General features: G+C 36.6%; 1 protein-coding gene across 5 annotated transcripts in view; it reads right to left on the minus strand.

Annotated features, from left to right (window-relative positions):
* TBC1D5 (TBC1 domain family member 5) overlaps positions 1-14,785 on the minus strand; it is a 542,652-nt gene that overhangs the window by 89,303 nt on the left and 438,564 nt on the right. For all 5 annotated transcript variants that reach the window (XM_061194718.1, XM_061194716.1, XM_061194717.1 and 2 more), the window contains one exon: positions 7,799-7,884. In XM_061194718.1, the coding sequence (XP_061050701.1) occupies positions 7,799-7,884 (86 nt within the window). The remainder of the gene's footprint in view (positions 1-7,798; positions 7,885-14,785) is intronic.

Here is a 14,785-nt window from a genome sequence, read left to right on the forward strand (position 1 = left end):
AAAAACAAACAAAAACATCAAAACACCTGTACAAGAATGCTCTTAGCAGTCTTGTTCATAACACCCCAAATCTGGAAATAACCCAGTATCTATCAACAAGAGAATAGATAAACAACTTGTGATACATTATATAGTGGAATACGACTCAACAATCTAAAGGAAGAAACTACTGACACATGCAACAACACACATGAATTGCAAAAACATTATTCTGAATGAGAAAGGCTAGACCAAAAAGAGTGCATACTGTGTGGCTCTATTTACGGGAAGCTCAAGAAAAGGCAAAACTAATATAAGGTAATAGAAATCAGACAGCGGTTGCCTTGGGATGAAGGGTTGGAATTGACCGTAAAGGGACACGAGGGAATTCTCGGGTGAAAGAAATGTTCACTCCAGATATATTGTTTTAGATGGTGGTTACAGGGGTATACACAGCTGTCAAAACTCATCAGACTGAACACTTAAGATCTGTGTTTTGTGTACAAATCACACTTAAATTTTTTAAAACAGGAGAAAGATTTATTTACTCTGCCCTAAACAGGAGATAGTGTTACCAATTTACCTAAATTGGTTAGGAATTAACAACTCTCTTTGATACAAGAGAAAGGGCATTTCAGACATAGAAGTGTTTATAGCACAAACTCTTATTTGAGCACGAAAGTATCACAAAATTACATTTATATAGAAATCAGTGTCCTTTAAAATTCTGATTAGCCAGTTCACTACTAATGAACTATAACCATGGACTTCTTGGCTTCCTGACTTGGGAAATATCATTAGCATATTATTTCTTTACCATATTTTAGCAATAAAATACTTCTGAGTAAATATAATAAAGCCTAATTTAAAAATTCTTGTGGACCATATAAAATGGAAATTGGCCAGAAGAATTTTACAATGCCTTTTAGGTATTCAAAACAGTATTTATTTATTCAGTCATTAAACTAAATACTCACTGAATACCAGAAACAGTGCCGGGTACTGTGCTAGGCCCTGGCAATATGAAGATTCTAGGATTCAGTCCCTGACATCCATATGATTACTCTATAAATGAGGCTAGAAAGCATTCAATCATTTCACCAGTATTTGAATGTGTTCTCTGTGCCAGGTACTGAGGAAACAGCAACGGCAGAGGCAGATGTGGTCTCTGTTCTCACAAAGCTCAAATTCTAGCATAAGGTGACAACGGGTAGAAGAATTCCTGAGCTTCCTGGGGTCACGTAATTTCTAGGACATTCTTGTTAGGCCAGGTCCTGAGAAGAACGCTCCTCGGCTGAGGCAGATCCTGATCCCAAGGAGAGATGGAAAATTATTGGCCATCAGGCATTCTTGGGGTAAAAATGGACTGGACGCCATCACTACTTCGTCACCTGGGGCCCAGCTGAGCAATGTGGAGAACATCTTCAAAGCCCAGCGAACACTCTTATTAGAATCATCTTTCCCTGGCTTCCTGCTGGATCCCATGCAGGGATCCTGACAAGGGGCCTTTTGTAGAGGGTCTACCTGCCAGAATTCTAATTCTGGAATCTTTCATTATTGGTATCAGTTAAGTTGTTTAAGCTCTGACACAAGGCAGAGGAAAGCTGGGAATATTAGCACAGAGAATGCTATTGCTGACCTGGTGAGTGGGCAGATCAGGAACTGAGCTGGGTTTCTTCCATCTCTACCAAGGCCTCATTTAATCAAGCAAAATGTCTAACTTTGGTGATATGAAATTGCTTAAGCAAGTTAAAAGACCTATAGTTGTGGAGTCTGTAAAAAGGCACCACTAGATAAAGGGACACGTGGCCTTGAGTCACTGCTGACAGCTCAGGTGTGATTATTTCATCACCGCTGCAGAGCAGATAAAAACTACACATTCTGAGAAATTGTGTTGTGTCATTTTCAAAACAGAAAACCCATGAATGTTCTGGAATAAAGAAGGTATGAGATTCTACTCTTACTATAAGAGGTTGCAGTATTTAAAAACTATGAAATTCTGTTCCATGACTTCTCAATTGGGCATTTCAGTGGTCATAGATTCCTGAGTAAATCAGATGGGTCTTTCTGAAGACCGGTCACAATTTAGATGTGCTTTTTTTTTAAATTTTAAATATATATAGCAGCAATTTATGGTTATTTAAGGACAGAATTGGAGCAGGATTTGAGTGTTAAATTATTGTTCTGAGCTCAAATATTGAATGAATAAGAAAATGTCAATTCCCATTTTTAAAGAGAAATTTGCAAGTAAGTAAAATCAGAGCACAGTGAATATTACCCACACACGTAATGGAAAATCTACCACTAAAATACCTAGGCACTTGCGTTTAAAGACTTAATTATAGCAATCCATGGTAAAGCAGAGAAGAGAAATCAGGCTTCTTGATTTCTAGAGATATTCTTATCTCAAAATCACATGTCATCTTTGCATCCTCATCCCTCATTTGGATAAGCAACGCAAATAGAAGTCCATTCCCATAGACGTAGCAAGTATTAGCTCCCTGCTTTCCAGGTGTCTGCCTGCCTCTTGTCTGTCCTCTGCTAACTGATCACTGCTCAGGGTTCCCCCATGAGGATATATATTCCCTCTAGACCATCCCCACTACCTGTCTTGCTGCTCAGTGAGAGTCCCAATGCATTAACTCTTTAATAGCCTCTATACAGCTAAGAAAGTAGTTGCAAGGCTAATTATGGCTGAAGGGTCCAGCCTGGTAAAAGCATGTTAGGCATTAAATAGCTAAAGGGGGACTTTCCCAAGGGTTTTGCAGCTACAATAGTTTCTGATCACGGATAAAGTAGTGGCACGATAAACAAACCTCTGGGGAATAATGTGGTAGTTATGAGGGCTACACACAGAATTGGGAGTACTATTTGGCAAGATTACCAAGCTTGTCTCAACTTACACTCCCTATATTGGTGACTAAGGATATCCGTGCACCTTCACCGGTGCTAGCTTGCCCATTCATTCATTCATTCATTCAAAACCACTTTATTGAGGTATAACGGACATACAACGGCTGTACCTATTTAATGTGTACAACTTGATAAGTTTGGAGATAAGTACACATCTGTGCAACTATCACCACAATCTATGCCATAAACCTATCCATCACCTCCAAAAGTTTCCTCCCACCCTCTTTATCACTACTATTTTTATTTATTTTATTTTTTGTGATAAGAACACAAGATCTACTCACTTAGCAAATTTTAAGTACACAATATAGTATTATTAACTATGGGCCTAGGCCGTACAGTAGATCGTGATGATTTACTCATCTCTGCCTCGTTTATTTTTAATTTGCTAATTTGAAAGGTGAAAAACGGTGCTTCATAGGTGTTTTAATTAATTATGCATTTCTTTGATTAATTATGAGTTTGAACAGCTTTTTAAATGGTTATTTGCTGTTTGCAATCCTTCTTTCATTGAGTGCCTACTATATTCTAGGCACTATTTTAGGTGCTGAGGATATGACAGTTAACAAGACAAACATGCAGAGTTTACATTTCAATGCAAGAAACAAACTATAAAAACAAACCAAAAAGCTGAATACAATTTTTGAATAAAAAACTAAAAATACCATTTCAGCTATTAAAAAAAACCCCACAAAAACAATAACAAAGCAAATTAAAGGGACAGAGTAAAGTGGTCCATTATTTTAGACAGGGCAGTCGAAGAGAGGTTCTCTGAAGAGACGATATTTGAACACAGACTGAGCAGTAAGTGTGCCATGTGGATTCTTGGGGAAGAACCCAGACACGGGGAAAAGCAAGCTCAAAGCTCCTGAAGTGGGAACTTGTTCGAGAGCTGGAGGGATGGTAAGCAGTCTGGTGTGGCTGGAGTCCAGTGAACAAGAGAGCAGGGTGGTGGGGTTGGAGAGACAGGAGCCGGATCATGTAGAGCCTGCCTTGCAGACCACTGAAAAGGCTTTGGATTTGACTCCAAATGTTCTGGGAAGCCACTGAAGGGCTCTGAGCAGAAGAGTGATATGATCGGACTTGCACAGGGAGATGAGTTAGGAGACCGTGGGGGTGAGATGGGCAAGGCCACGTGACTTGGTGCCACCACTGCAGAGAGAGGAAAGTGACTTAGTTCAGGATATAGTTTGAACAGGAGTTGCTGATGCACTTGACGTGTGATGTCAGAGAAAAAGAAGAGTTAAAGGCAATTCTAAGGCTTGATCAACTGGGTCATGACATTCATTGTGATGCAGAAACACTGGGGGAACAACAGGGGTATGGAGGTGGAACCAAGCGTTTAGTTTGGAGCATGTGAGTCTGAAGTTCAAGGGAAGAGGTCAGACAGAAGATATAAGTGAAGGACCCTTCAGTCATAAATGGAATGTAAAGCCATGAACCTGGGCTGAGATCCTCTGGGCAGAGAAGAGTATGGCAGGAGATGTGATGGCCCCTGAAACAGATCTTGTGTTTCTTACTGAACTGTGTAAGTTTCTATACATTAATGATATTATAGTTTGTCAGTCATTTATACTACAAATATTTTCCCAATTTTCTGTTTCCTTTTTGATTCAGTTTATTTTATTTTTGACATCTACTTAAAAACAGTTGTGTAGTAAAATCCACCAGTCCTTCCCTTTGTGATTTCTTCCATTACTTTTAAGGCTAAAAAGTCTAGTAACTAGAGGTCAGATAGACATTTGTGTTTTATTTCTATGTTTGCTTGTTTGAGTGAACTTTGATTAACTCAGAGTTTATTCTGGTGTGTGTTAAGTTTATAAGTTGATACCTTTTCAAAAGATTTGTCAAGTTTCCCAGTACCATCTCTGAACTCTTTCTTTCCTCATTTACTGGTCTGTGATGTCTTCACACACTACACTTTATTTGGTTCAGTTTCAATTTCAAGCTTTGAAATTGCAACAGTGATGATGAGAAATCTGCCTTGCATCCTTACAATGTTACTTTGTATAAGAATCTCAGTGTGCTTACAAGGAAATACATAAAACAGAACCAACATTTTTGAGAAGAAAAATGCTGGGACAGAAAGCTCAATGGAAGAAAGATAAAACATGAAGGGGGAAAAGGAAAGGGTACAGTCTATTTCCTTCTTTGAAAAAAAAAAAGTAGATGTTGAAAAATGTAAAAATAGAATCATGTATACATACAACAAATACTGAGTAACCTCCCCACACCAGCCAGGATTATTCCAGGTGCCCTCAAGTAGTGAGTAAGACAAGGGACCTGCCTGCAGGGGGCTTGACTTCAGTGGGGAGGTTGGGGAGGTAGATGATACATATGTCTATGGCTTCTGTGAGTAAAGAATGTTATGAAAATAAGATGGGGGCAACGGGGTAGAGAGTGACCAAGGGAGGTGAAGACAAAAGGGAGGTCAAGAGAGGCTTGTGTGAACATACGGATTGCTAACAGGCACATAAAAAGATGCTCCTCATTGCTAATTATTAGAGAAATGCAAATCAAAAGTAAAATGAGGTACCACCTCACACCAGTCAGAATGGCCATCATCACAAAGTCTACAAATATCAAATGCTGGAGAGGATGTGGAGGAAAGGGAACCCTCTTGCACTGTTGGTGGGAATGTAAATTGATGCAGCCACTATGGAGAACAGTATGGAGGTTCCTCAAAAAACTAAAAATGGAGCTACCATATGATTCTGCAATCCCACTCCTGGGCATATATCCAGACAAAACTATGATTCGAAAAGATACACGCACCCCTATGTTCATCGCAGCATGATTTACAATATCCAAGACATGGACATGGAAACAACCTAAATGTCCATCGACAGATGAATGGAAAAAGAAGATGTAAGTCAGAAATAGAAAGACAAATACCATATGATATCACTTATATATGGTATCTAAAATATGACACAAATGAACCTATCTACAAAACAGAAACAGACTGACAGACATAGAGAACAGACTTGTGGTTGCCAAGGGGGAGCAGGGAGGGGAGGGATGGAGTGGGAGTTTGAGATTAGCACATACAAACTATTATACAGAGAATGGATAAACAACAAGGTCTTACCGAATGGCACAGGGAACTATGTTCAATATCCTGTGATAAACCATAATGGAAAAGAAATGTAGATGTATGTATAACTGAATCACTTTGCTGTACAGCAGAAATTAACACAACATTGTAAATCAACTATATGTCAATAAAATTAAAAAAAAAAAAACTGTGAGAGAGAGATAGGCTTGACTTGTGTGAGATATTTGTGCTGAGCCATAAATCATGAAGCTGAAAAGGAAGAGGGGAGGTGGGAGGAGAACAGGGAAGCACTATGGCCCCAGGCAAGCTCAAGCAAGAGGGAAGAGAAGGGGAGGGTGGAGGAGATGAGGTCACTAGGGGAGGGGCAAGGGAAGAAGACTGGATTATGGGAGGTATTAGGAAGCCTTTGGAGGTTCAAGTGGGAGTGTGATCTAATCTGCTGGAAACTGAGAGTTTACAGGCTGTCCTGTGAAAACTAACCTGGGGGAGGTGGTGGGCAAGGGGTGCAGGGTGGAGATTAGGGGAGAGAAGAAGGAACTCCAGCTAGAAAGATCTTGTATGAAGAAAGTACCTAAAATATACTTTTTAAAAAACATATCAAAACTAAATACTTGACAGGGAGGAAATACAAGTGATTAGACTGTAAGATTCCGGAGGGCTAGGATTTTTGTCTGGTTTGTTCACTATCTCCAATGCCTAGAATACTGAGAGTCTGGCACTCAAGAATAATTTGTTAAATTAAATGAACAAAGTGACTATAGGGAAAAACCTTTTATTTGTGAACCAAGAATCAGATGAAATGAACAAGCAGAAAAGAGTTTCACAGAAGCCTCATGGGCTACAGAACTGGTCTCATAATTACACAGCCCTTCAAAACATGAGATGGACTTCAATGAAGGATGGGTAATTTAAAAATAACATTACACTAAGAGTTCAAAATGCAAGTTTAAATTTAGCTGCTTTCTTATAAAATCCTTCTCACCCCTCAGACGATGAGTTTCGATGTGTCAGGAATTATGTCTTTTTTTAAAACTCTCCAAGTAAGAGCAGAACACATCATGTATGTGTACTCCAACCATGTATATTTAGGTTGTTGGAATTCTGCTGAAGAAAAGCTAGCACACAGGCAAAATGCTTAAGGAAGAAAATTCGGACAACTTGCAGCATTTATCATGACTAACATTTTAGTCTACCAGAGTAAACTTTGAAATTATGTTCTAATTTGAGATGGTTCTGGTTTGATGAGTTAACTCTTGAGACATCTGAGTATAGTATTATGAAAGAACAAAACTGTTCATCAACCCTTTATGCCAGTGTTAATTTCTTTTAAAAGTAGGATTTTAATGTTTTTTTATTCCTACAGTGACCCTTAAAATTTCTATGTATGTAATCACAAATGCACACACAAGATGCATTTATAAGCTTATTGTGTAGTTCTAAAGACAGTTGGGAAACCCAATTTTAATTTTGTTACTGAAATAATTTAAACATATATTATAGAACTGCTTCTTTTCAATCAACAGCAAGGATCTAGAAAGAGATTGCACAAGCAGGCACAATTTATTCAGGTTTATTAGTGTTAGAAAAACAAAGTTGCCAAACTTCAATCTGTAACAAGTACTCTTACATTTATTTAACTTTTCATCTTACCACTGACATCAACATATATCCTTTGCTCATGCCTTAAAAAAAACCTCAGATAATTTATTTTACAAAGATTCATTACATGCATTAACCATTGGTATACTCAAATCTGGGAAATTATTTTCAGCAAATGTGTAAAATTTCCTGACGATCTCCAAGAATATCTTAGTGACTTATAACTTTCATCAGAGAAAGAGGACTTACCGGCTTTTATTCATGAGGTCTGCTCCTCGGGCTTTGTAATAATCTAAATTTGGATGGAATTGATAAGTCACTGGTCTTGGATTTTTCTATAGAAAAAAAAAGCGGTAAATTAAAATGTATAAAGCTATTTAAATTATACATTAACACATAAAAGAATGAAACAATTGTTTTTATATTCTTTCAGGAAAAAATACATATAATAATGAAGTTTAATAATTAATGTGCTTGGGTTTTTTTGTTTTTTTAATTTGGCTGCACCTCATGGCTTGTGGGATCTTAATTCCCTGACCAGGAATTGAACCTGGGCCACAGCAGTGAAAGTGCCGAGACCTAACCACTGGACGGCCAGGGAACTCCCTGTTTTTTTGTTTGTTTGTTTGTTTGTTTTTATTGTTGAAGTTTTGCCTTAGCTGATCTTAGCCTGATTAAACACTGAAATTGTTTTAATACATTTTGTTTTTACCTGTCTCATAGTTCACATAGATTTATTCCTTTCATTAGATTTCTTTTTGATAATTTTGACCATTTTCAATACGCCTTTCCAAAATACAATCAGACAAAATTACAACAAAACTGAAATATTATATGAGATTAACACCAGCATAATCTATGCCTAAGGCCTAGGAGACACAAAGTGTCAAGAAAGCTGCATTTTGAAGAAGAGCAAAACTCAGTTAGTTTTTGATAACCAAAGTGTTATATATGCCCACTAGATGGCACACCAAGTCTTTCTTCTCCTAAAATGAATGCGTTATTTCAGAATTCAGCAATTCTTTTGAAGTTTGCAGTTTCTATGTCATCTACTCTTATATACAAGTTTAATAAGTGCCCAGGTAGTGGAAATACAAAAGCAAACTGACCAATGCACATTTTCCTAAAAGCAGCAATACACTGTACTTTCTGGCATTTAGGATTATTTATAAACTTGCAGAAATGTCCTTGAATCATTAGGTTGGGTGTGTCTATTTAAATAGGTTGCTATTATTTAATATGTCTATTATTTAAAAGTATCAAGTCCCTCAGGCAAATAAAAATTAATCAAATACACTTCCAGTTTATAAAAATGTAACACGTTAATAGCATAACTTAAATGAATACCACCATCTCTGAAAGGTTAAATTATATATATTTTTCATTAGTTTTTAAAAACTTATAAGTAAATGTGTTCCAATGTTTACCCGAACATATAACTCAAGTTAATAATTAGGACTTTGAACCAGAGCATGCCCTGTCCTTTGAGAGATCTAACTAGACATAAAAAGGCTGCATTTTATCTTAATAGAAAATTACCAATATGCTTTGATATCAGTCCTTGGAGACATAATCCCAAGGCACGAATATACTTGCATGTAGGCGGGGGTATATAATTGCTAAGGTTAAATAGTTTGAAATTCATCAAGCTAACAAGCTGCATCTTAAGGCCATGATGGACCTTTTCTTTTTCTGCTGAAAAGAGAATATTTACAGAGCTCAACCCTTTCATATCTCTTCCAAGTCAGCCGTAATCATCTGACAAAAATGACAATCCCTTGATTTAGCTCCAGCTACTACTCCACTGGTTTGGTATTCAACACAGTTCTACAATAATCAAATCTGAATTGCCTTGATGAAGATAACTGATGCTTCCATGACTACCATACTATTAAGTCTAACAGTGCAACTTCTAGCTCTCTAGGAATTACATAGGTTTCCTCTTGGTAGCTGATGACAACCTGGACCCAAGCATAACGGGAAAAAGAAATAGAGGTCAAAGCCACTGGCAGACTGACAGTGCATTCATGATTTATTTTAAAAATTAACTTTCGTAGGACTATCACTCATAACCAATTTTGTTCTTTATTCTCAGTACCTGGAAACATTTTGTTTTCACTACTATAAAAGGCTTTTCTTCTCTGACTTTCAACAAATTAATAAAGGATTATGTTCCTTTTTGCTAGAAAACAATGAAAGAAGGGAATGCATGGAGCAATTTCTTGAAACATCTTTATAAAGAAATGACAAGCAATTCAAGACACGAAGTGCTGATCTATCTAAGCACTTAAAGCCATTATTAGGAATAATGATCTAACTTGAACATATGAATGAGGCTCAAGTATTGCTTTCACTGAGGCCTATTTAAATTCCTAGGAGACTTACTAGTATCAAAAGGAGAGGCGGTTTAAAGTGCCACTGTACTGGGATGGAAAAAAAAGAATCAAAAGATGATGTTGAAAAATAGTATTTGAAATGTAAGAAAATAAAACCAGAAGTTATAGTTGAAAGTCATTCAATAGGTTTTTCTATCTGAGAAGGTGATACTGTTACTAAAACAGAAGTATGTGTACACATGGATGGTCTAGACCAGCACTGTCCAACAGAAATATAATGTGGGTCACAAATGCAAGCTTCATATGTAATTTAAAATGTTCTAGCAACCACATTAAAAAAAAAAAGAGAAAAAAAAAGAGTGAAAGTAAATGTAATAATATTTTGATTCATTTGGTATATCCAAAATGTTGTCATTTTAACATGTAATCAATATAAAAAATAGAGATATTTTACATGCTTTCTTTTGTACAAAGTGTTTGAAATCTAGTGTATATTTTACACTGAGAGCACATCTCAGTTTGGACCAGCCACACTTCAGGTGCTCAATGGCCACCTGTGGCTGTAGCTACTGAATGTCTGATATGTCTGTAAACCAACATGTGGCTATAGAAATCAACGGGTATAGACACTTATTCTAAAAGGGCACATGCTTTTATACATTAAGATTCAGTACTGACAGTTCTTTAATTTACCTATAATTCTTCTCTTTTAATTAAGTTAGTTTAGTCTCTTCTGAATAAGGTTTTAAAAAGTCAAGAAATTTTGGAGCAATATCTTCTCACACAACTATGTACCAAAATGATAGCAATGGTTTCCTTAGCAGGATGAGATTAAATGAGCAGAATTCTAACCTCATGCAATTGAAACATTTTAAAAGTAATATTTGCCTTTCTTATTTTAAAGGATTTTTTTCCAAATAAAGTTTAACAGAAACATAACAGTTTTGATTTCTATTTTTTTATAGATCTGGAATTTCCTCTAAAATGTAAGAGCCACTAGAATTCTACACATATAAAACTCTGTATGTAAGAAAGACCAGACCCAATGACAGTTGTAAGTTCTCATTGTGTAGGACATGTGATGTGGACAACTTTAAAAGTATGTCTTTGCAAAGGATTGGAACAAGTAGTAATTATTTTAAACCCACTTTCACACAGTCAGGATTTCAAATATTATAAGCTTCTCCAAGCCAATGTACATTTAAAAAAAAAAAAAGCAAAAACAAACCCCACTTCTTTTATTTGGGGGAATTTTTCTTCAGAAGAAAAAATGGTAATTATACCCTAACTTATATTGGCCTGTGTACAGAGGAATACCAATTATGTTTCATGACCTGAGAAGTCTACGTAACTATACATGAAAATGCAGAAATCACAAATTCAATCCACCCTGGGTTTACCATGCCTTTCCTAGACCAACCTGGATGGACTTGAAATAAATCTTCCACAAGATTGCAGCTAATTAACTTCCCAAGTACCACTCCATCCTTCTCTGTTAACAAGCTGTTGGAGCTCTTCTTAAGGCTTTCTCTTCAGCATGTTACTCTATGGTAATAGAAGAAGAATGCTGAAACTCCCACCTGTGGCACAGATAGGCTGAAATCTGGGGAGGCAGCTTAGAGCCTTGTGGACAAAACGACTGACAGAAGCAGGATAGATAATAGTAGAAACAAGTGTCCTAGAGGGAACTATATGGAAAAAAAACAAACCAAACCAAACTCGTGTGGTACTTCTGAATTTTCAAAATGCTTTGGTTAATTTGGCGTGATCAAATCAATTTACAAGTAGTGCTTAAATGACAGCAATCAATGTTAGGGACAAAACTGATTGAAACCTAACCTCTCCATTATAGTTAACATCCTTCACTTCTGAGGTCTGTATTATATGATAGTAAGCTGTGCCTTAATGTAATTTCAGGTAAAACACTCTGTCCCTTACTGAGTGTGGCTTTTGATGGTGGACAACTGCCCTCCGCTCTACTCTGTAATAGAAGTCCTTCCCTGCCACCCTTACCCGCACAGTAATATTTCAGGACTTTAAGTTCAAGCTCACTTTGCTATGGTAGTGTACAGAAATATTTAAATGCTAACCCACACTAAGTACAACTAACCACAAGAAGTACAATTAACCACAAGATGAAATGTGACAATATTCCTTGTTCTGAGCCTGGTGAAATCAAACTCATCCCACAAAGGTCATCACAAATAGTACTTTCTAGATGATCCCCTAACTCCGGTCCCTCACCTGAGGATGATAATCTCCTTTTGCATTGTTAATGGAAACTCCAGAAGGAGAAGAGTCTGAGGTACTCATCCTGCTTGGAACAACACATCGCCTGCCTTTCAAAGGGCTGGCTATTTGTAAACACATGTAGAACTGAACGGAGCAAAAGAAAAGCAATTCCAGTGATCCCTGTTCTAATCTATGAATGTACCAGCAGGAGGTAAAGAAGAATTAAAGTGTTATGTTAGAAACAAAGGGACTAAGGTAGACCTAACATCTGCTTTAGAGGCACAGGCTGCCTGGCAGGGGAGGCCAGGGATCCGGAGTCAGGGAGGTTCAAGTCCAGAGCCCGCCCCACCCACTCCTGGCTGGGAAGGAGTCAGTTTACCCTCCGGCTCCGGTTTCCTCATCTGCAACATAACGGAAAGGATTAAACGGGACGATGAACATTAAGTGCGGCACAGTGCTGGGCACTTCGTAAAAACTCACTAAAACGGGAGCTATAATTACCTTCTGATACCACTGAGCACTGATAAACAGAACTTTGACAGCAGATCTGACAGCTTGACGACTTAAAATCCATGATAACAAACAGGTAGAGAAAGCAGTGTTTCATCCTTCTGATAACCATATATAAACTTAGGGCAGATTTTACCAAACATTCCATTTTTTAAAAAGTAAAAACACATATTTAGGAAAATATATCATGCACATTGGACCTCATATGTGGGGAGAAAAGCTGTCTTATTTCTCAGAACAGGAGTACGTACATACATACAATTTTTTAAAAATTGTAAAACTACATACTATTAATGCACAGTTGTTTGCCAGCTAATGAGGTTACAGTAATTAAAGTGATTTCCTACAATATGTCCAAATTATTATTTTTATAGTTTATTGGTTACAATTTTTACATTAAACTGATAAAGTTCCTGTAGCACTTGTTTAATAGAAAAGGTTAATTTATATTTACAATATAAATGCAATGTCTGTTTGGCATGAAGAAAATATTTGACAAATGAAGAATTACTTAGTTTGCTTTCCCCTAATATCTTGCTACCAACTCTTAATTTTTAGCATGCCAGATTAGGGGAAGAATAAGGCTCAGAAGGAGAACAGCACTGTAAAAAATACGTCGAACGTTTCCCTTTGATGAAAAATGAGACTCTTATTTTAGTGAATATGTTATTGCCTCAATGCTGGGGGAAAAGCAACCGCCATTAGAAAAACGAATTGCTCAGCTGTTTATAAGCAAAAAGCTCTGGGGGAATTTCTCAGGACCCCAAAGGCAAAGCATTACAGGGTTATGCAAACATATGTTGCAGGTGTTTTAGGGGAGACAGGTGGGCAAACCTCAGCCCTGGAAGAGGAGTTAGTTTAATACGCTGTAGCTGAAACGAGGTAACCTAAATGCATCCAAGTGCAGGGCTGCCATGGCACCAGTGAACCGGAGAGCTGCAGAGCAAAAGCTCTCCCTAAAATAATTATCTTGTTAGTGCCAAGCAAACAGCATTTTTTCCTTCTTGTAGTTTTACAGAAAACAAACACTGCCAATTACTTTTTCTTTTTTCTTTTTTCCCCCAACTAAAGGTATTTTAAACCTGGAACAAAGAACAGCCTGAAATAGTGATAATTATCCAAAAAAGATAAGGATGAAGTATTGTTGCCTTCATTTAAACAAATATTCCTAAGGAGACAGTTTGTTGTAATATCCCCTCTTTGGTTCACTAGGCAACATTAGATTTATCATAATTCTCCTAAAGCCTAAGATATTTCTATATTAAAATGCTAATTTTGTCTTTTCTTTTGCCTGTAATTAAAGCTGGGGAGATTTGTGATCTGATATTCACTGATTGCTAGAGGGTCCACAAAGGTCTCAACATTTCTGTTTCTTATTGCTACATACTGCCCTCTTCATTAAAATTAGATAGAGTAACACAGTGGATCAAAAAGGCAGCCATTATAATCCTAAATGTTCACAAAATTCCCTTAAAAAAATATATATAAATAAGTGGCATTATCTAGATATTGCTGTCAAACCTAGATTTGTATTTTATTTCCTTCATCCTTTATCTAGGAGTTGATTTTCTTTTTATATTATGTGCTATTGAGACAGTACTGATTTTACCGTATGTATTTATGTGTAATAGTATATTGACCCATACCTGCCTTATATAAACCACTTTTCCTTTTTTTTTTTTTTTTAAGAACCCATGCCATGAATTAAATGCCAAATGCTTTGCATAAAATAAGTTCACAAAACATCAGATTTGGAAAAACAAAATCTAGTTTGTTTGTTTTTTTTTTTACAATATTACAAAATCTAAAACGTGGATACCACATAGACCTTCATCAAAAAAAAAAAAAAGAAAACAAATCTTTTTAACAAGGTTGTAAATGAGAATTTCACTTCAGTACCAGATTAAAATGACCTCTGGTTTATATACTAATAGTTCCTATGACTTTTGATAGGAAATGTATATTACAGATACTAGGTATTAAGAATCTTAGCACATTTGACAGAAAAATTTAAGTAATTTCAATCTATGAATCTACAGATTAAAACAAAACAGAAAAAAAAAAGAGAATTTAAAAGACCTTAAAAATAAAAAGGAAGCAAAAATTGTTAATTGGTAAAGACACAGACAAAACCTCTGAACCCATGCCAGCCTCATTT

Source organism: Eubalaena glacialis, chromosome 6 (genome assembly GCF_028564815.1).
Source record: "Eubalaena glacialis isolate mEubGla1 chromosome 6, mEubGla1.1.hap2.+ XY, whole genome shotgun sequence".
Classification (NCBI taxonomy): domain Eukaryota; kingdom Metazoa; phylum Chordata; class Mammalia; order Artiodactyla; family Balaenidae; genus Eubalaena; species Eubalaena glacialis.